Source organism: Artibeus jamaicensis, unplaced genomic scaffold (assembly GCF_021234435.1).
Source record: "Artibeus jamaicensis isolate MK-2021 breed Jamaican fruit bat unplaced genomic scaffold, CSHL_Jam_final contig_320, whole genome shotgun sequence".
Classification (NCBI taxonomy): Eukaryota; Metazoa; Chordata; class Mammalia; order Chiroptera; family Phyllostomidae; genus Artibeus; species Artibeus jamaicensis.
Genome location: NW_026521753.1, coordinates 291,195 through 313,487, shown reverse-complemented (window position 1 = coordinate 313,487; position 22,293 = coordinate 291,195). Strand labels below are relative to the sequence as shown.

Here is a 22,293-nt window from a genome sequence, read left to right as displayed (position 1 = left end):
CTCCCACTACCCACAAGCAAATTGGGCCCTTCTGGTGCTGATTCCTGGGTAGATAGGTTTGTGTACATTCTAGGACTCTGTGGGTATCTCCAGCGAACTTTCCTTTAAGGATGGGAGTTTATCCCTCCACCACGACCTCCACAGGTTTTTATACCCAGAGGTTTTGAGGCTTTCTTTTCCCATGCTGGAACCCTGGTTTCCGTGGTCTGTCTTACTGCCCAGCTGTTCCTCCCAGTTTATCCACATGCAAATGTGGGACTGCCTGGCCCACCAGCTGCTGCCTTGCCACATGTCCTCTCCACCCTGGTTGCCCCTCTCTACCCCTTCTAGTAGTCTGAATGAATGTTTCTTCTTTAACTCTTTTGTTGTCAAAATTCAATACAATTCCATTTTCTGGCATTTCTGGTTATTTTTTGTTTTTAAATTTGTTGTTGTCCTTCTTTTGGTTGTGTGAGGAGGCAAGGTGTATCTACTTGTGCCTCTATCCTGACCAGAAGTCCTGAGACTATTCTAAACAATGAAGTCTCCAAAGATGTTTTATTGACATTTGGGGCAGGGGTGTGTCTCTTGAAATTATATACTCTAAATATTTAAGAGATAACTAACCAACCTCATGATAAATAACTTAAACATTATTCTAATTTGACTAAATTTAACTCAGGTGAAGACATGTGCTAAAACTCAAATAGGCTCCTGATTAATCCCTAAACTTCCCTGAATATGCTTAACTTGATCTAGTGCAATGTAATCTAATTTGTAGTTTTAGAGCCTTGGAATCCTCCTATTAGGAAAATCACCCACTAGGTGGAGACACCATTCCTCTGCTAGTATCTGCACTGCACCATGGCTCCAGGTCCCTGTGGCCTTGGCTTCCAGGACAGCTGCTCTATCCTGGGGAATGGGTGGAGAGTATCCATTGCCTGGACACCTGTGCCTGCAGCAGTGGCCATCTGGACCACAGTACAGTGCTGCTGGCTCCCAGCACCTCTGCCTAGTGGACTGAAGGAAGGTGGGGCTGCCAGCCCAACAGGAAACGTCCTGGGACTAGGTTACCTCTGTAGGAGAAGAGAGCTGGTCCAGGACACCAGAACCATTTCAAAGTCAGAAGGAGGAAGATTTTTCCTCCCATGCACACTGGCTACTTAGCTGTACTTCGAATCTTGCAGAGGTTGGCTTATCACCCAAACTCCTCCCTCTAGGGTTGAACCCTTGACCCAACCCCTCTGCATAGCTCCTGCAAGCCTGTGAATGGTGGTGCCTTGTCTGCAGGTCCAATGGTGGCAGTTCAGGGCAAGTGGTGGGGTGAAGCAGTGATGGGCAGGTGCAGGTAGACTGGATGTTGGAGCTGTGCAGCTTTCTCCTTCCTGTCTCACCCTTAGTGTAGTTTAGAATTTGTTGTAATTATTTTCGGTCTAGTTTACAGATTTGTTAACTTAAATCATTCCCTATGTAAAATAATGTAACCTTTACTCATAATATAGTGAACACTGCCCCAAGTCATTAAACATTTGTCTAGCTTTATTGAAATATAAATGACAAGTAAAATGGTATATCTTTAAAGTGTATATTGTAATAATTTGATATACATATACATTGTGAAATAATTACAGGTTCCATAAGACATTTTGAAACATTATTTTAGTGACTGCATAGTAAATCAGTGCATGGGTTATCATAAATTAGTCAGTGGTCTTGTGGGTGGGTAGGTTCTTTCCAAATTTTCACTAGTATGAGTGCACTTCAGTTAATGCCCTTACATGAAAATAGTTTACTGCTTCAGGATGGCTAAAGGGTAGGAACAGTTATACAAATGTTAGATTGGCCAAAAAGTCCATTATGCTTTTTCTTTACAATGGCTCTAGTAGTGTTTAGCTGTCTTTAAATTCATTTGAAACAATTTTGTTAGATTGTACTGTGACTGCTGTCATATCAGCATGCATTAAAAAACTTAAATGGTGATTTTTTTGTGCATCCATTTTAATATTGAAGATGGAAGAAAATATGTGGTGTTTTTAGTGTATTATGCTTTATTCTTTCAAAAAGGTAAGAACACAACTGAAATGCAAAAAAAGATTTGTACAGAGTATGGAGGAGGTACTGTGACTGATCAAATGTGTTCAAAAGTGGTTTGCAAAATTTCTTGGTACTATTGACATTATGGTCAAATAATTCTTTGCTGTGGGCTGCCTTATGCATTGGAAGATGGTTAGCAGCATCCCTGCCTAGTCTCTACCCACTAGAAGCCAATAGTGGGAGACAGCTAACATACTCAAAATATCCAAATCAATAAAGCTACTGGTGAAAATGAAAACCGTCTTTTATTTTATGGAAAAAACATAATAGACATTTTGGCCAACCCAATACATCTATATATACATTTTTCCTCCCCCACCCCCAACCCCACAACTGCCCCTGAGCTTGCATTTCCCAAGCAAACTGCTTCATCAAACATTATATTTAACTTTGGGTCAATTTGTCATATTCATTGGTTAATCAATGTTTTTGTAGTGCAGATACATGTTGTTTTATTGTGCTTCACAAATGTTTTTATTCTTTACAAATAGATGGCAAGACCCTCCACCAGCAAAAATATTATGACTTCCTTTATTGCAATACTTGTTTTCAGTGGTATAGAATGGAAACCTACAGTATCTCTAAGGTATGTCTGTATTTTATTGTCTCTGCTATGTGTACTCTTAATGGATTGTATATTTGTGCTTTTTGCTAGTTTTATATTGTGCTTTTGATTTTTTCTTTTCCTTATTGATTTCCAAAGTTTCTTTGAATAGCTTGATGTAATTTCCACCTTGGAATCTGATCATTTATCATTTCTAAAGGTAACTGAATGTAACATTTATAATTATGCCTGGTTTCTTCACTTGGTCAAGCACTAAAGATATTATGATATCCAACTAAAGAAGTACTTTCAGCATTGAATACTAACTTAGAACACAGAATCCTAGCTTCTCTTTTTCCATGTATCTTGCTTTTATGTCTACTTAGACTTCTAATACATTCTATATGCTTTGTGTGCTTTTTTACACACTTAGGATCCTTGATGCTGAAAAAGACTGCAGCAATTTTGCAACAAGGTATTATTCAAAACTGTTTTTTAAAAACTGGTGTATCACCTATTGTATTGAATACTGTGCTGAAGAAAAGTTGATTTCAAAGCATTTGTGGCTGGATTAATTTTATTGAACTGTGATGCCTCAATATACAGCCAATAGAAGTAAAAGCAGGGACTCCAATACTTGTACACCAGTGTTCATAACAGCATTATTAAGAGTAAAAAAGATAGTATGACTCATCAACAGATAAATGGATAAACAAGATGTGGTATATACATGCAGTGGGCTTTTAGTCAAACTTAAAAGGGAATAAAATTCTGATACTTGCTACAATGTGGATGAATCTTGAGAACATTATGTTAAGTGAAATAAGTTAGACACAAAATTTCACAGTTTGTGTAAATCCACTTATGTGATGTACCAAGAGTAGACAAACTCATAGAGACAGAAAGTATAATGATGGTTGCTACGAGCTTAGGGGAAGAGGGGATGGGAAGATGTTGTTTAATGGGCACAGAATTTCTATTTGGGATGATGAAAAATTATGGAGAGGGTTAGTGGTAAAGGTTATAGGACATTCTGAATATACTTAATGCCACTGAATTATACATTAAAAAATGGCTAAAGTAGTAAATTTCATCATACATTTTAACACAATTAAAAGAGATTCAGTTCAGAGCTATTGTAAGATGATTTAGGAAAATTGTTAAGAAATAGCATCAGCAGTTTTAAAGCACTTTTTAAATGGCAAATGACCACCCTGACTGGTGTGGCTCAGTGGATGGGGTTTCATCTCAAAAAGTGAAAGGTCACCGGTTCAATTCCCAGTCAGGGCACATGCCTGGGTTACAAGCCAGGTCCCAGGTTGGTGATGAGGGGGAGGCAACAGATCGATGTTTCTCTCCTATATCTATGTTTCTCTCCCTTCCTCCCCTTCTCCTCTTTCTAAAAATAAATAAAATCTTAAAAATAAAAAGGCAGCCCTGGTGGTGTAGCTCAGTGGATTGAGCACAGGCCTGCAAACCAAAGGATCACGGTTCAATTCCCAGTCAGGGCACATGCCTGGGTTGCAGGCCAATTCCCAGTGGGCGACGCATGAGAGACAACCATATATTGATATTTCTCTCCCTCTCTTTCCCTTCCCTTCTAAAGACAAATAAATAAAATCTTCTTTTAAAAAAGGCAAATGACCTTTTCCCAACTTCTTCATCTTTAGTGCTTAGAGCTCCTATCATCAATTTCTTAAATGCCTCTAATGACCTGAAAGTAAGGCAGCTATTGGGGGCAAGGCTGGAAATATATGTGAACTTATGCTATGAAGCTCTGTCCTACTCAGGGAGCTGAGGTTGGCTTTCCTGGGTAGGAAACAATTGAAAGGAAACTCAGGTGATAAATTTGAAGAGGGAAAAATCAAAATAAGGTGTTCAAATAGCCTGTGCTGAGGGACTTGTGGTAGCTGCCAGACGTGCACCCAGGCCTGTGTGGTCAGGTGCACATACAAGTGAAAGATGGTGCTGATGCAGTTAAACAAGTCCAGATCCTTGGGCTTCCTTTTTTTTTTTTTTTTTTTTTTAGCATTTTTAACATCTTAATTGTGTTCAAGTACAGTTTTCTGTCTTTTACTCCCATCCCAGCCCACCCCCCCAATGCTTCCCACCTCCCTCCTATTTCCACCTCCCTTAGTTTTTGTTCATGTGTCCTTTATACTTGTTCCTGTAAACCCTTCCCTCTTTCCCCTGAAATTCCCTCCCCTCTCCCCTCTCCCTTCTGGTCACTTCCGGGCTTTTGCAAGAAGTTGCCATTGCTCTCTCCTTTCCTTTCTCCCCTCAGTATCTTACAAACAATATTTCTCACTTTTGGATTCATGCAAACCAAGGAACTGGAACTATTATGATGTTATTTACTCACACCCTCTCTAGTTTCCTTTTAATTTTCTACTTGATCTGACAAAAGACATCTCATTTGTTCTGCTGTAGCTTAGGAGCTGATAAAGTCTGGGCAGAGCTCATGGTGTGAAGGTTCAAATCCTGGCTCTGTGTTTGCTCTCTGTAATCTAAGATAATTCTTGTGCCTGAGTTTCTTTATCTGTACAATGGGGTTAATACCACAACTTCAACTTCTGGCCAAGATGGAGGCATAGGTAGATATACTTTGCCTCCTTGCACAACCAAAAGAAGGACAAATAATTTAAAAACAAAAAACAACTAGAACTGCCAGAAAATTGAACTGTATAGATAACCAAGAAGTTAAGAACAAACATTTATCCAGATAGGTATGAGGGGTGGAGATAAGAAGCTAGGGCAGTGAGGACTCATGGCAAGGCAGCAGCTGGCGGAGTAGGTGGTCCCACATTTTCATGCAGATAAACTGAGACGAACAACTGGAGAGTGAGACAGACCACAAAACCCAGGGTTCCAGCATGGGAAAATAAAGCCTCAAAACCTCTGGCTGTAAAACATCTGTGGGCGTTGTGCTGGTGGGAGAAACTCCCGGCCTCATAGGAGAATTCTTAGAGAGAACTCTCTCTAGAACCCTTGGGGTCCTAGAACATACACAAAACCATTCACCTGGGAATAAGCACCAGAAGGGGCCATTTGCTTGGGGGTAGCAGAAGAAGTGACTGAAAGCTGCCTAGAACCAAGCAAGAGGCACTGTTCCCCCTCAGACTCTCCCCCACATAGAACGCCATAACACAGTAACGTGGGTTGCCCCACCTTGGCAAATACCTAAGGCTCTGACCCTTACAAAATAACAGGCATGCCGAGACAAAAAAAAAAAAAAAGGCCAAATGAAAGAACAGATCAAAGCTCTAGAAAAAAAATACAACTAAACAGTGAGAGATAGCCAACCTATCAGATGCAGAGTTCAAAACACTTGTAATCAGGATGCTCACAGAAATGGCTGAATATGGTCACAAAATAGACAAAAAGTGAAGGCTATGAAAAGTTAAATAACAAAAAATCACAGGGAACAAACAGTGACAGGAAGGAAACCGAGATTCAAATCAACAGTTTGGACTAGAAGGAAGAAACAAACATTCAATCAGAACAGAATAAAGAAATAAGAATTAAAAAAACAAACGAGAAGCTCAGGAACTGTTGGGACAACTTTAAACATTCAAACATCTGAATCACAGGGGTGCCAGAAGGAGAAGAGGAAGAGCAAGAAATGGAAAACTTATTTGGAAAAATAGTGAAGGATAACGTCCCTAATTTGACAAAGGAAATAAGACTTCCAGGAAGTCCAGGAAGCCCAGAGAGTCCCAAGGAAGTTGGACCCAATGTAGCACACACCAAGGCACATCACCATTACATTCCCAAGATTAAAGAGAAAGATAATCTTAAAAGCAGCAAGAGAAAAGAAGACAGTTATCTACAAGGAGTTCCCATAAGACTATCAGCTGATCTCTCAAAAGAAACCTTGAAGGAAGGAAGGCTGGAAAGAAGTATTCAAAGTCATGAAAGGTAAGGACCTACATTCAAGATGACTCTATCCAGCAAAGCTATCATTTGGAATGGAAGGGCAGATGAAGTGCTTCCCAGATAAGGTCCAGTTAAAGGAGTTCATTATCACTGAGCCCTTATTATATGAAATGTTAAAAGGGCCTATCTAAGAAAAAGATCACCAAAAATATGAACAGTAAAATGACAACAAACTCACAACTATCAACAACCGAACCTAAAAAAAACCCAAAAGCAAACTAAGCAAACAATAGACCAGGAACAGAACCACAGAAATGGAGATCACATGGAGGGTCATCAGTGGGTATGTGGAGTGGGGAGAATAGGGGAAGGGGTACAGGGGATAAGAAGCATAAATAGTAGATACAAAATAGAGAGGGGGAGATTAAGAATAGTAGGAAATGGAGAAGTCAAAGAACTTAAATGTAGCACCCATGGACATTAACTAGGGCGGGGGGGGAATATTGGTGGTAGAGGGGTATGGCGCAGAGGGGAATAAAGAGGGCAAAAATGGGACAAACTATAATAGCATAATCAAATAAAATACATTTAAATTTTTTAAAAATAGTACACCTTCATAGAATTTTGTGATGTGATTAATACCAGTAACATGCTTAACATCATGATTCACCCATTATAAGAACTAAACAAGTCTTATTATTATTTTCATTATAATTAGCCTTAGCCCAAGACTTAGGACCAGTTTGGGAGAAACTGCAGGAAGATGTGTAATTTGGATTCCCAGCTAGGTTAGCTATTTGGCTTTATCCAGAGGAAAAGCAAACTTCTTGTATCTTTGTGACAAGTCACTTGTAATTTGGAACAAGGCACCCACTGAAGTTAAGACTCCTACCCTCTCAAGGAAATTGAAAAATAGGGCATTATCTCCCTGTATGTTTACATTTCAAAGATATGGCTGGCCATAAAGGTGAGGCAAGGCCTAGGTAGTCTTCAAAAGGATTTATGTACATACATTTCAAATATAAGATAAACTACAGTCCTGGGCCACTTAAGGACTAGACCAGGATACAGTCTGAGATGTGCTAGTTAGGCGACTTCCGTCATTTTTTCGTACTTCTTCAAACATCATAGAGTGAACTTACACACCTAGGCTATATACCACCTTCCTATGTGGTCAATCATTGACTGAATCATTGTTATTCAGCACATTATTGCATTTACAATCATCAATTTTCTAAAGTACATACTCAAAAAAAAGGAGAGGAAAAATGACTTCCCTTATTTTCAACAGGGAGTATTAAGCCTCTTAATGTTTGCCTTACACTCCTAAACATTAGACACAACCTGCAGATGAGACAAAGCTGAGTGTATTGCTGGCTGCAGTAAAGGAGAACATAGCCTCACAAGCTTTATTTAGCCGTGGCTAGATGCAGCATGCCAAGGTCAGAATTAACAAGACTGGAAGTTTGATTCCTGTTGAGTCTTGCAAAGCAAGGTTTGATTAGAACGGCATAAGAATGGGTGGAAGCATCAAGGTCTTGAGCAGAAGGACTCAAAGGCTGCTGGGGCATAAATTGTTTTCCACTGAGGAGCTGATGGGTCTTTGGGAGAAGTTTCATAATAACCAAACCATGTGCTCGGCTGGAGACTCCCAGAGTAAGAGGATGCCCGCTGGCAAGAGGCGCCCTCTCGAGCGTGGAGGCGCATTGTCCGCTGCCCACCAGCCTGAGAAGGTCCGCAGGGCACCTACCCCTACTCTATAGCTGGGGGGCAGTGGCTCCAGTTGTTGACGGACCTCTCCAAGGAGAACTCCGGACTGGGCTGCGCGGGGCACGCAGGCTGCAGAGCAAGCAGCTGGGATAAACCCGAACGTGACCACACAACCCGCCACTTACAGATCCTTTTGAGGCTGCCCACGCCGCCTGCGCCACGCCTCAGCCGCAGAGGCGCCTTCACTGCCTTCTGCGCAGGCTCACGTCTTGGCTCGCGGCCAGTGACGCAATCTTGCACCGCTGGCAGGACGCGGAACCCCAGGTTCTGCCGGCTCCCATAACTCTCTGGTCGAAAGGCCTCCGTAGTGACAGAGGCGCCCTAGTGCAACCAGAGCCCCCGAAAGGGGGCGGGGCTAGCAGGGACCCGCGGCAGCCAATCCTTGGAGCCTGCGTCCTTGCTGCGCCCCGCCCAGCAAGCCCGCCAACCCCACGGGCCTGGTCCAGCGGAAGCGGGGCGGCGGTGGCGGCGTTGGCGGCAGTCCTTGGGAGGTGAGTGCTCTGCCCGAGGGCCCGCCCAGTCACCGCCTCTCCGCTGTTTCTGCGGGCCCTTCCCGTAGGAGCGGCGGGCCTTAGGGGTGCAAGAGCCAGGGCTGGGGGAGAGGGCAGGCGCGGCCAAGAGGGAGGAACTGGCCCGATCGCGCGGGCGCAGTGGACGACCGCGGTGCAGCAGGAACCCCGTCCGCCAGGAACTGGGGCCCGGTCCTTGGGAAAAGTGTGGGTCGGAGGGGCCGAGTAGCACTCTTACGGTGGCAGCGAGCTCCCTGTGGGGGGCTGGGGATGGGCGCTGTCAGGCGCGGGCCCCGGTCAGGCTCAGGCCAGGCTAGAAAGCCGCAGCCTTCTAGTACGGAGGGGAGGACCGCAGTAGGGCGATGCGCCGGGACAGAGGAGTTGCCAGGGTACCAGTTACAATGGGAGATGCCGCCGTCACCCAAGCTGAAATGTTCTGTTGTCCCGATCACTGTTTCTCTTACCCTATTGGTGCAAAATGGGAAATCGTGTCCAGAAACAACTTTGACTTCTAAATCACTTTCACCGGCCCCCCCCGCCCCCCCGCCCTGTAAGCTCACACATCTCTCTGCTCCAGGGCCAGGTCCGCAGAAGTTTGGGGGAGTGGAGGGCTATTGGTGAGTATGAGTATCAGGCTTAAGAGACTAATCTCCTGTCAATTCTCCCAACAACGGGTTGGAAACAGTGACAGTCCCTATGTTAAAGTTCCACCATCCCATGAACCTCTCATATAGATTTAACTTAGTTTTGGTCAGTATTTTATTTTTACTGTGGAGTCTTCTTCAGGTGATAGATATTACTCAGGTCTTGTAGATGTCATTTTTACAGTTAAATCTCAGAGTACAGACGTTTTTCATGTTGAGGTCTTGATGCTGGTGGTTGAAGGGGGCCAGTTGTAGCCTCAGGTGTCACTGATGGGACTGGAGAAGTGGGGAGAGGTGAGACTGGTTTTCAGGGAAGATGAAAGTTTTGCTCTAGACACATGGGGTCTGAGATGACATTCAAGATCTGGCTGAAGGAGGTTAGAAGGTAGGCACTTTGGATGGATGGGTGGAAATTTAGGAACAAAGGCAAATTTGGAACAGGAAGGTAGATTGAAGAGTAGGAGGCTGGGGGTGAACCTTCAGAAGAAAGCACATATCGAGTCTGAGGTGACAGAACAAGCAAAGCAAAATAAATGACCCAAGATGGTGTTGGGTACCAAAGAAAGCGAGGAGAGACCTCAGGGTAGGATGGGTGTGAAATCTACAATGCCCACAGAGGGAGTAAAAGCAGCTCTTTGCATTTGACAAGGCTGAAGTGAGGGAGTACTGAGCAGTTTCGTTGTATGTCCAGAATCCCATCAGGCCCAGGACCAAGTCCCAGCCCAACCACTTACTTCCGATAGTTCCTTTGTCATCTGTGAAATAGGGATAATATAGCACATAGGCCTGGTGCATGGGAAGCCTATACCAACTAGCTAACAAGTTTTAGGTGTGGCTGCAAGCATTTGAAATATTTGTAACTAACTGAAGCCTCACAACAGCCTGCCAGCCTTCTACAAAGGAGCAAGCAAAATAAGGTTCAGAAAATTTACTTACTCCAGGTAAAGTAGCTAGTTAAAGCTTGGGAACTTACATTACTTCAGTAGAGTTAACAATAATTCAAATTCTGAGGTGTTTTGGCCAGGTCGGAAGTAGTATGTGTCATTGACTAAATTTCTATGAAGTTTTCACCATGAAAGTAGTTATATTTTTTATAATTCAGTTGTTCTCTAAAGTTTGGTCCCAGATCAGCCATGTGTTTTGTTTGGTTTCCTGATCAAAGAACTAGAATTGTTGTTGCCATAAATTCTTTTAAAATTTTGGGGCTGTTTCTAAGCAGATTTGAAAATGATCTAGCAAATTTACTACCTTAATGTATTTCATTAATCATAGTTTTAATCATGTATGTGTATCCTTGGGTGAAATCTTAGTAATATGCTTTTTTTCCCCCACAAATTATCTTATGAAGGTGCATCAGGACTTCACTTCAGAAAACTAACTGAAGTGTGATTTCAGTCTTCACATGAGAAAAGTTAGGTGTAGGTTAAGTTTATATTCTCTAAAAAACAAATAATCTTCGTAACTTTTAATCCTTTTACTTCGGTAATTGCTCATGCATGAACTAATTCTTGTTTTTGTTTTCAAAGCTATTTTTAGAAAGAAGAAACATGGAAAGTGGTGCAGTTCTGCTGGAATCCAAATCCTCACCGGTTAATCTTCTGCATGAAATGCATCAGCTACGCCTTCTGGGTCACCTATGTGATGTGACTGTCAGTGTGGAGTACCAGGGCGTCCGCAAAGAATTCATGGCCCATAAGGCAGTGCTGGCAGCCACCAGCAAATTTTTTAAGGAAATGTTCCTTAATGAGAAGACTGTGGATGGCAGTAGGACTAATGTCTACTTAAATGAAGTTCAAATTGTTGACTTTGCTTCATTTCTTGAGTTTGTTTACACTGCAAAGGTTCAGGTAGAAGAAGATCGGGTACAGCGAATGCTGGAAATGGCTGAAAAGCTAAAATGTTTAGACTTATCAGAAACTTGTTTTCAGTTAAAGAAACAGATGTTAGAGTCAGTACTTTTGGAGTTGCAGAATTTCTCTGAGTCTCAGGAGGTGGAAGGGAGCAGTGGCTCCCAAGGCAGTGTTACTCCTGATACTATAGCAAGTGTGACTATGGACAGTCCTCTTGCCAGTGGCCTTATGGGCTCCTCAGATCCCCTAGTACAGAGAATCAGCAACGGCATGTTGCCAGATATGCCCCCAAGGAAGTCCAAGGAGAAACCAGACAAGAAGAAAGATGTTAAGCCCTCCTACCCTAAAATCAGAAGAGCTAGTGGAAGGCTGGCTGGCAGAAAGGTATTTGTGGAAATTCCTAAAAAGAAATATACAAGAAGACTCCGAGAACAGCAGAAAAGTGCTGAGAATGATGTGGGGGACTACAGGTGGCCACAAGAACCCAGCCCAGACACTGTGGGTACAGAGATAGAGCCAATAACAAAAAATGAGGATTTCAGTGCTGAAGTGGAGGTAGGGGAGGTGCTGCAGAAAGCAGGGTATGGGCGGGAAGAAGGTGAGGAGGGTGAAGAGAAGAGGAAGAGCAACTTTAAGTGCACTATTTGTGAAAAGGCCTTTTTATATGAGAAGAGCTTCCTGAAGCACATCAGGCACTACCATGGAGTGGCCACTGAGGTGGTTCACCGCTGTGATACCTGTGGCCAGACCTTCGCCAACCGCTGCAACTTGAAGAGCCACCAGCGTCACGTACACAGCAGTGAGCGCCACTTCCCATGTGAGTTCTGTGGGAAGAAATTTAAGAGGAAGAAGGACGTCAAGCGGCATGTGGTACAGGTCCATGAGGGGGGTGGTGAGCGGCACCATTGCCAGCAGTGTGGCAAGGGCCTGAGTTCTAAGACAGCCCTACGGCTCCATGAGCGGACACACACAGGCCACAAGCCCTACGGCTGCACTGAGTGTGAGGCCAAATTCTCACAGCCCTCAGCACTGAAGACCCACATGAGGTATGTGCACCTAGCTCTAGCTGATTGGTGTGGGCAATAGCAGAGACCCTCTCAAACTAATTTTTTTTCCAGAATGTGGCTTGTGTACTTAATTTGGTTGAAATGTGTGTCAGAAATTGAGGTAGCTCTAGGATTTGGACTAGTGTGACTATATTTCACTTCATAACTTATTCCCTCCAAAAGTTGGGGATTCTTTATGGGTAGAGATGCTATGAGATGGTCTTGTTCTACACTACAGAAATATCACAGTGTTCTATAGGCCTCAGGCTGATTAGGATTTCCCAGCTCCTATTGTGGTCACAGCATGGAAGCCTGGACACAGGACCAGGGCAGCAGACAGCTGTTGAACATGCCAAGCCCCACAGATCTTTTGTGGCATGCAACTGCAAGCCAGAGCTCTCCCAGTCCCAGAGGAGCCTCTGGTATGTATTCTTTCCACCACACGTGAAGCTAATAACCTTTATTTTTCTTTTCCTGATTTGATTTAGAACATGGGGTTGTGACCATCTGGGTCCCACAGTCCCATCAATGAGTTCAGTGAATGACATTTTAGGGCTTTTGAACTCTTCTCTGGTCATGTTCATTCTCTGGACTTGAAAACTGTGCTATTGGTTAGTCTAAACTCCAGAATTAGGACAGTGTTTTTCTGTTAACTTGGGCACTGTAGGTGGGTGGTACTGTTTTTAAATGTAGTATGTTTCAAATCCAGTTTTCCACCCTGTTCTAGATCTGCCCTCAAACTTGGGCTAGTCTTTGGGGTGGTAGCATGGTGTTCACTCTTTTACTCTATATAACAAGTTTAAAAACTTGCCTCATTAGGAAGTGCTCAGTAAGTCATGGTCGATAATCTACTTCATACTAGTTGTGAAATTCAATGCTTATGCATTTTATGTATTTTTGGAAGCCAGGTTTCTTCAGCATTTTGAGAACAGTTCTTTCTAGACTAGTTATGTGATACATGTTAGTAAATGAAACTTTACAAATATTACATGATGTTGTTAGTATTTTTAAAAATATGCAAAGGCCAGGTGCTGAAAGACAAATACCACATGATCTCACCTTTAACAGGAAGCTAAACAACAAAACAAACAAGCAAGCAGAAAAAAACAAAACAAAGACACTGAAATAGAGAACAAGGGGACAGTGACCAGAGGGGAGAGGGAAGGGAAGTTAAGGGGAAAAAGGGGGAGGGATTTGGAGGAACAAATAGGAAGGACACAGGGACGAGAACTCAAGAACTAAGGGGGGTGGAAATGGGAGGAAGGTGGGGAGCAAGGGGCGGGGGAGGCTGGGATGGGAGAAATAGACAAAAAAACTGTACTTGAAAAATAACTAAATAAAATTAATTAATAAAAAAAGAAATAAAAAAATATGCAAAGGCATGGTCTCTGCTTAAACGTGTTGTACAAAATAAACCGTAAGGCAGGTATGGGTGGACATTTACTGTTTTACGGGAAAATGCGTAGTTGTCCTTGTGCAGATGTGGATTTGGGGATGAAGATTATGGGCTTCACTCCAGTCATTCTCATTAGGTCTCCCAGAACAAACTATCTTTGCAGGCTGGAGTGGAAATTGAATTGCAAAGTGTGGTTTCAGATACATCCTAAGTTATCATCTGAATGTTGTACTTTCAGAATTCATACAGGGGAAAAACCTTTTGTCTGTGATGAATGTGGTGCAAGATTCACTCAGAACCACATGCTGATATATCATAAAAGGTGTCACACAGGTAAATACCCCTGCTGTTGTGATTGAATGTCTTTCCTAGTGGTAGAAGAAAACTGCAATTTATTAATTTAGAAGTTGGCATCTACCAAAGTGGTGCAGGTTAAAGCCATGAGCTATCTTTCTCATTTAGAAAGTGAGCAAAAAATGCGTAACTAAAATATGCTTGAGGTGATGGCCTTTTGCACACTAGGCAGTAGGAACTGGCATGTATGTGCGTCTTATGTATCAAAAAGATATGAAACAGTTTCTACTGCTTTAGCCTCAAATTCCATTTTCAGGCATCTGTCCTAAAGAAATTGTTCAGAGTATGAGAAAAGCTCTATTTCCCATCATCTTGATATTTCTTTTTTTAAAGATTTATTTATTTATTTATTTATTTATTTATTTATTTATTTATCTTTAGAGGGGAAGGGAAGGAGGGAGGGAGAGAAACATCAATGTATGGTTGCCTCTTGTGCGCCCCCTGCTGGGAACTGGCCCACAACCCAGGCATGTGCCCTGACTGGGAATCGAACCACGGTTGTTTGGTGTGCAGGCCTGTGCTCAATCCACTGAGGCTTGCTATATCTAATAACAGAGCATGAGAAACAACCTGCTTACTCAACCACAGTGGTTTAGTAAATAGGAAAATCTACCTTCCTGGCTCATGCCACGGCCATTCAGGGTGAGGGCTCTGAACATTCAGAATAACACTTGTACTTGAATATTGACTTGAAAATGCACAGTAAAGCATACAACTAATCTCAACTATATTGCACACCTGCACAGAAGACTAGAAAATAATTATATGATATATTAAGGTGGGAATTACCTTATTCCCATCTTCCAAAAGTTTTGTATTTTATTATGTGAGGGACAAAATTCAAGTTGGTTTTATTCTGATTCAGCACAGTAACCCCACGGTTCAAAAAACCGTATTGTTTGGCCCTGGCTGGTATGGCTCAGTGGATTGAGCGCGGGCCTGCGAATCAAAGGATCGCGGTTCGATTCCCAGTTAGGGCACAGGCCAGTTCCCAGCAGGGGACGCATGCAACCATACATTGATGTTTCTCTCCCTCTCTCCTGTCCTTCCCCTCTAAAGATAAATTAATAAAATCTTAAAAAAAAAAGAAAAAGAAAACCGTGTTGTTTGGCATAGAAGTATACATAATGTTGTACAGTGTGATTATAATGCTAATCCAGTTCCTTAATTTGTTGTATTTTTAATTTTTTTACTTCTAAACACTGTCATATGTTCCTCAAGTTCAACTGCAGGTGAGGCAGAAATGAGATATTTAATGATGTGAATTATTAGACTGTAAAATGAGCAGAATTTGTATGTAATGGATGCTTGGGGATAGAGGTGAAGTCAGATCACAAATGAAAGATTAAGTTCAATCATTTGATGAAAATAATATATTCAGAATTTATTAAACCCAGTATTTTTATTTTGATGGTTGTAAAACCAGGAGTACACCTAATAAATAAGTCTGATTTGTAGAATTAAAGGATTCCAACTACACAATGTGAAGTGGTATTTAACCATTTTTTCCTGGTCTTATAATCCAATCCAAAGTGCTTGGGAGTTGCTACTCTAGAATAATTATGCATATATAGCCAATGTAAAATTCCTCTCCCTTTCAAGAATCACTTTTATTTTTTTTATTCTGAAAAAGATCCACACAAGTGCTTCTTTGAGAAAAATCTAACAATTTCTCCAAACAAGCTGTACGATTACGTGTTTGAAATGACTAAATTACCAAAATGTGACTTGGTTAATGGAATCTTTCTTAGGATTTCCAAGGATATTTTATACCAGTTTTCAGCAAGTAGCATGCATCTTACACGAAGAGATGTTTTATGACAGTTTTAACTAGAAAATGCAACAGGCTGCCTCTGCTGTTGGAGTTCATAGGGTTTTAGAGTTTGGATACACTCTTAGCTATGTGTTCTAGTGCCTGTGTCATTTCTAACTTTTTGTTTCATCTTTTCATGTAGGTGAAAGACCTTTTATGTGTGAAACATGTGGCAAGAGTTTTGCTTCTAAGGAGTATTTAAAACATCACAATAGAATCCATACTGGATCCAAACCTTTTAAATGTGAAGTTTGTTTCAGGACTTTTGCCCAGCGGAATTCACTTTACCAGCATATTAAAGTCCACACAGGTATGGCTGGAATGTTACCAGAAAAGGGAGTTAAGTGTACCAAGAGAAATATCCCAAAGGTTTTTGACTTAACTAGAAAAATTGGAATTTAGCTTTAGGAAAAATCTTTCACCAAACTTTGCATGTCATAATACTATTTTTAAATTTTTCAGTTTCTAGTTTCTGGCTCTTGAGAAACTGAAAAGGTATGGATGTGTAAACATTTTAACATTTTCAGATTAGAATTAGGGATAATCTATACATATTAGTGTATATGCACATGCATGCAAATTCAATTATGGGATGTGGGAATTTTACATCCCTCACAACGGAACTAGGTGAAATTTCTATAAATGTAGTATGAGCTGCAGGTATGAATTTGGCCCTTTTTTGGTGCAGAGAATAAACTCTTGGTATTACAAGGATTCCTGCTCTTCTGAAGTTCGTACTGGGACACTTTGCTTTTAGAAAGACCTATATTAGTACCTGTTTTCATTAACTGAAAAAATGTAACATGAACTTCTGGAAAGTGGGGAATACTCTTCACTTTATGCCATCATTGGCCTACAAAAGGTTTCATAGGAACACTACTTTCGGGTCAGGGAAACATGTATAGATGACTGATTTTTTTACCTGTCAGTTGACCCTCAACTGATTTTCTTTATGGTGGAGTGCTAATAATTTCCAGTGGTTTACAAACAGCATTATTTCATTTTGTAGTCAGAATTAAATACACCAGGCTAACGAGATCAACCAATTTTCTCCTCTACCTGCCGCAGGAGAACGTCCCTATTGTTGCGATCAGTGTGGTAAGCAGTTCACCCAGCTCAATGCTCTCCAGCGCCATCATCGGATCCACACAGGAGAGAAGCCATTCATGTGTAACGCATGTGGACGGACCTTTACTGACAAGTCCACTCTCCGGCGGCACACCTCAGTAAGCAACAGTATGGCTTAAGAATAACAAATTGCTGTTTCCTGGGTATGTGTAACCCTAGACAGTCAGAAATGCCTGCTATTCTATAAGGTGGTTATAGAAGACAAACAACAGATATTTTCTTCCTCAGGTTTTCTCTGCTGTGAGCACATTCACAGTGTGAATGAGTGAAGAGCCAAGTCTTGAGTTTTATAGACACTTTCTAACAGCAGCAGTAGTGGTAGGTAGAAAGATACTTGGCAATTAGTAAAAGAGCGTTGAGGAGAGACTGTTGTTTCAAAGATGCATTTAGTAAGTAGCTATGGCCCTAGTCAGGTGGCTCAGTTGGTTGAAGCATTGTCCTGTGCACCAAAAGGTTGCAGGGTTGGTTCCTGGTCAAGGCTCATACCTAGGTTGTGGGTTCAATCCCCAGTTGGGCTGTGTAGTAGAGGCACCCAGCTGATGTTCTTCTCTCACACTGATATGTCTCTCCCTATTCCCACCTTCCTCTCTAAAATAAAATTTAAAAAATCCTTGGATGGGGATTAAAAAAAAGAAAAACAATAACTGTGAATTGGAAGATTAATAGATATTTGTCCAAAGACACATTCAGTGACTTTTGTGTTTCATTTATAGGTACATGATAAGAATACGCCATGGAAGTCTTTCCTTGTTATTGTAGATGGCTCACCCAAGAATGATGAAGGGCATAAAACTGAACAGCCTGATGAAGAATATGCATCATCCAAACTTTCAGATAAATTGCTGTCTTTTACAGAAAATAACCACTTTCACAACCTGGCCACAGTCCAAGGCAGTGTATCTGCTGTACATGAAAATAATTCTATAGACACAGCCTGCAAGTCAGATAATTCTGTGGTGTCCCAGGATGCTCTGCTGGCCACTACTATCAGTGAGCTTAGTGAGCTTACCCCACAGACACATTTGATACCCACACAACTTCACTCTTTGACCAATATGGAATAAGAGCTGGAAATTACCTGCCAAGCAGATCCCATCCGGCACCTTGTGTGACAGTGTATACAGGATGATATCAGGAGCTAAGAAACAGGCAAAGAAGTAGGCAAGAATGGCTTCTGATCATCCTAAATTTTGATAACTTGCACGTTTTTATCAAAACATTTTTAAAATTTTCCCTTAAAAATCCTGATCTGCACGATCCCAGCTACACTTTATCAACACATAAGGCAATTAATATAACCTCACCTAATTTTGGTGTAGGCTTCTATATGCATTAATCATTCTAACGCTTGAGTACCTTGATGTTTGTTAAGTTTAGACAACTATTTACCTTAATAATAGAGTACAGAGCATTGATCCAGCTCATGAATTTACTTTTAATGGTCTCCCTGATCTCTCAGCCTGCCTTATACTCCCACGTGGGTTTATTTCTCTGATATTTTAAAGATATTTTTCTAATAAGCTGAAATAAAACTGGGGCCATATATTAATTGTTTCTTTCCTGTTGAATTGAAGCAAATCAGATTTGCTGAAGGGACCCTTGAATGGGACTGAAGAAATGAATTACTGAATTCATTTCCTTCCACTCCCTCACACCCACACTAAAAAAGGAGTGACACTTGCAAACAGCTTAGTATAACCCTTACTCATAGCACATACACAACTAGGAAATTTGTTATAAAATAACTTTTGAAATGAGATGTGGCTGTTCAGTTTCATTCCTAAAAACCTAATAAGGTAAAATCTGTCCTACCAAAGATTTTAATAGCAATCTATGTTTGTTTTTGCAAAGAGGTGTGAAAAATTAAGCCACAGGGTTTACAACACTTGAAACAGCATGTTGTCTTACCAGTAGCAATGAGGTGATTATGGCAAACCTTAGAGCACAGAGTATTAGTATTTCTGTGTTTTCTGACTTAATTTCTGTAACTTTCAGAAACCAGATTTACACATTTGTTTCTTTAGAAGCATGTGAGAAATATAGCAAAGGGACCAAAAGCCTTGGCACACATCATTGATTATGCCTTAAAAGTAGATTGTGGATAACCAATAATTTGTTGTAAATGCCCCTTTGGCTGTGTTATGCTGGAGTTAATGAACTTGCAATGAAAAGATAATTCTGCTGTATTTACTAAGCTTGATTCTTGGTTCCAGTGGCTTTTGTATATAGTTGTGACTCATAAGTAACCCTAAACATATTAATTTAAAGACAGCCTTAAAAGGGAATTCTGTTTACCAGTTTTTCTACATTTTAATTTATTAATTTACTGTGAAAACACTTTCATTTCTAAGAGAAAGAACTTATCCATAAGTTTCAGGATGAAGACATAGCTATACCATTCCAGAAACATTAATGAGGTAACACTTTCTTCCTATGTGCTCTTTTTGTTCTAGTTTATAACATGTTACATACTAAAGCCACTATAAGGTGGTTTTAGGTGCTGATAACATGTTTCATACCTACTCTTAAAGAACAGTGGTACTGAACTAGTTCAAGTTCAATTATGACAATATATCCTAATTGTGTTACAGAACAACAACAAATAGTGATCATTACATGGCCATTTTATTCTTGGTAAGAGAATGAACCTGCCCAACTGATGTACTGTTTCATGGAGTAAAGTCATGAGAAGGAATTTAAATAATACATTATTTTGTTATCTACTAGATGAATTTTTGTCTTAAATTCTTCTTTAGAAATTCTATAAAAAGTCATTTAATGTGTTCATAAATGTTTGTAAAATAGTTTTGCAAGTTTTTTCCCCATTATTAAAATTTAGGCTCTATAAATTGAAACAAGTATAATTTCCATAATTTCATGGATAATGAAGTTTGAAATCAAGACTATAGTCCTGGGAGTAATCCCTTTAGTTATAACTTTGTGAACTGCACATGTATTCTTTAGAAGTACAAGGCCTGGTGATAAGTAACACTAACCTCTGCTTGTATAGAAGTAACCTGTGCAGCTAATGCTGTGGAATGTATAAGTGGACTGGTTTTTTCAATGTTGTGTTTAAGTTTGCATCATAGAGACTTATTTCTCTAGTATCTCTATTTCTTTGCTTCCTGGGAAGGTAAAGCTGCCTCTGAGAATTGAAATCTGTTAACCCTGTGGAAGACTCATCATTGAGGGATTTGTGGAGCATCTCCCCCTATTTCTCTTAGTCCAAGAACAGTCTCCCTGAGTGAAAGCAAGCTGTTGTATCACTTTGTCAGTCCTAAATCCATGATTGGGAAAGTGCCCTTGGTGCTGGCTGCTTCTCCTAGAGCCTCAGAATAGGAAATTAAGGGAGTGATTTAGTGCCTTTCAACAATAATGTGGGAAATAGTCTCTGCCTGAACTCCAAAGATCTCTGCTGACTTTAGTTTTATCAAAATTTTTGTTTTATAATTTGGGGAAAAAATGGATCATGTGGTGAGAGAAGACCTTTATTAAAGGTAATTTTAACAAATGTGGTTTTGCTATATAATCAGATGATAATCCAAACCAACAGATTTGATAAGTTACAATTATAACTTGTTAAATTCATACCTTGTCACACAGGGACATATTTTGAAACCAAATGAGTGATCATCTCTTTAATTAAACTTGACAGTGTGAAACCTGAAGTAACAATATTTTATTTCAGTAGGGGAGGGCACTTGTGTAAAAGACCATTTGCTTACATATACCTAAATGAGGGTAGATATGACTGAGCAAGTTACAAACATAGGTCAGGGGCTACCTAGCAAGCATGTCACCCAGTCAAGCCCCAGAACCCACCCACTTACCTTTGTCAATCTGTACAGGACTCACCAAGGCTGGCAAAACTAGGTTTTTTAACCACCATAGTGGCTTCTTTCTGTTAGGAAATAATGATTCTGAGATAAACTAAACCTTGAATGATCAACAACTTCTCAGAATTCCTAGGTTGGGATGGTCTGTTCTACCATTTCTTTTTTTCAAAATTTGCTGTGAATTATCTTTAAGTTGTGAATATGTTCAATGACCTGAACATTGCTCTTAGGATGAGCTGACCCATACTACTACCCCACATGGAACCCTCTTCTTCCATGGTGGCCAGTGGGCTCAACCTTGCCCAGGGGCATGTGCTAACCCTCTACAGACATCTGCAAGTTCAGTAAATGCCAAGAGTTGAGTGCCTTCAGGGTTTTCTCCCCCCTCCTCCCCTCTCCCACCTAGCAGTTTTCTGTGAAGCAATCCTCCCTCAACTTTGCAAGCCCGAAGGATGCAAGCAGCATTCCTTATCAGGGCAACAGATAAGAGATGAGAATGTGAGGCTTACAAAGTCATTATGCAAATTTAGCAGAAGATCAACAGACTATAACCAGGGCTTCTTTCATAAACTCTTAGCTTGCAAAATCATTATAGTTCCTTGAATTTCCAAAAAGTAAAAGATTTTAGCATAGTCATATGCATGTTTCAAAGGATAAGCCTAGAGAATATTAATGCTTATTGCCTTAAACTGAATAGGAATAACTTCAAGAAAGGAGGCTCTCATGATCTGTGTAAATTTAGGTAGAAAAGACCTGTCAAAATATTACTCATAATTTCCATTTTATTTACACGTTCACATAAAACATACATACTCTTTTCTGCTAAGGTAGCTTTATGGTTAGTTTTCATAATACAATCCTGAGAGTACAAGAGAGGAAAACACCACAGTGACCAACTCAGAACTTCACAGGCAGGAACCTGCTAGCATACCATAGGTGGCCGGTCACACACAGCAAAGCTGTGCTGCTGCCCAGCCCTCCAAAGAAAGCCCACAAAGGTTTGCATTTGGCTACTTTAAATGCAAAGTATCAAAGGAAACAAATGCACACTCTTTGATTATAGTCATACCATCATAATAGTCACAACTGTGCAAAAATACTGTTTTCAAATCATCACATGAAAAAGGAACTCACACAAGCTATAAAAATGGCGCCACAAAAAAACAAAGCTTTCCTGTAAGAAATTTTAACTTTGACCATGAACTCACCCCAGATTTGCTAAAATACAAGAACTGTAACATAAACAGTCATCATATTTTGTTCATGATCCTACATTCGACAATGGAACATTTCAAGGAAGGATGTTTGGATACTGTTAATGGAACTTTTTCCCTCTCGTTTTCCTTTTACTTTCTAGCAGGTTTGTTCTAGCCATTATACTTATTTTTACTCTTTCCTGTGAAATATTAAAAAAAATCTTTAACTCAGACACTGATTCCATTGTTTATTTCAAA

General features: G+C 40.7%; 1 protein-coding gene and 1 long non-coding RNA gene across 3 annotated transcripts in view; one reads left to right on the top strand and one right to left on the bottom strand.

Annotated features, from left to right (window-relative positions):
- LOC128627124 (uncharacterized) overlaps window positions 1–8,558 on the bottom strand; it is a 152,764-nt gene extending 144,206 nt beyond the window's left edge. Inside the window, exon 1 of the long non-coding RNA XR_008391238.1 lies at window positions 8,389–8,558. This is a non-coding gene — a long non-coding RNA (uncharacterized LOC128627124). The remainder of the gene's footprint in view (window positions 1–8,388) is intronic.
- Window positions 8,541–22,266, top strand: GZF1 (GDNF inducible zinc finger protein 1). 2 transcript variants are annotated; one of them, XM_053663526.1, is made up of 7 exons: window positions 8,541–8,754; window positions 9,350–9,389; window positions 10,943–12,312; window positions 13,947–14,041; window positions 16,018–16,185; window positions 16,944–17,101; window positions 17,717–22,266. In XM_053663526.1, the coding sequence occupies exons 3-7, from the start codon at window positions 10,964–10,966 to the stop codon at window positions 18,065–18,067; spliced, it is 2,121 nt and encodes a 706-aa protein (XP_053519501.1). In that variant the 5' UTR covers window positions 8,541–8,754; window positions 9,350–9,389; window positions 10,943–10,963; the 3' UTR covers window positions 18,068–22,266. The 2 variants fall into 2 exon arrangements, with proteins under 2 accessions (XP_053519501.1, XP_037004291.2); XM_037148396.2 differs by lacking the exon at window positions 9,350–9,389.
- Window positions 22,267–22,293: the final 27 nt, after the last annotated feature.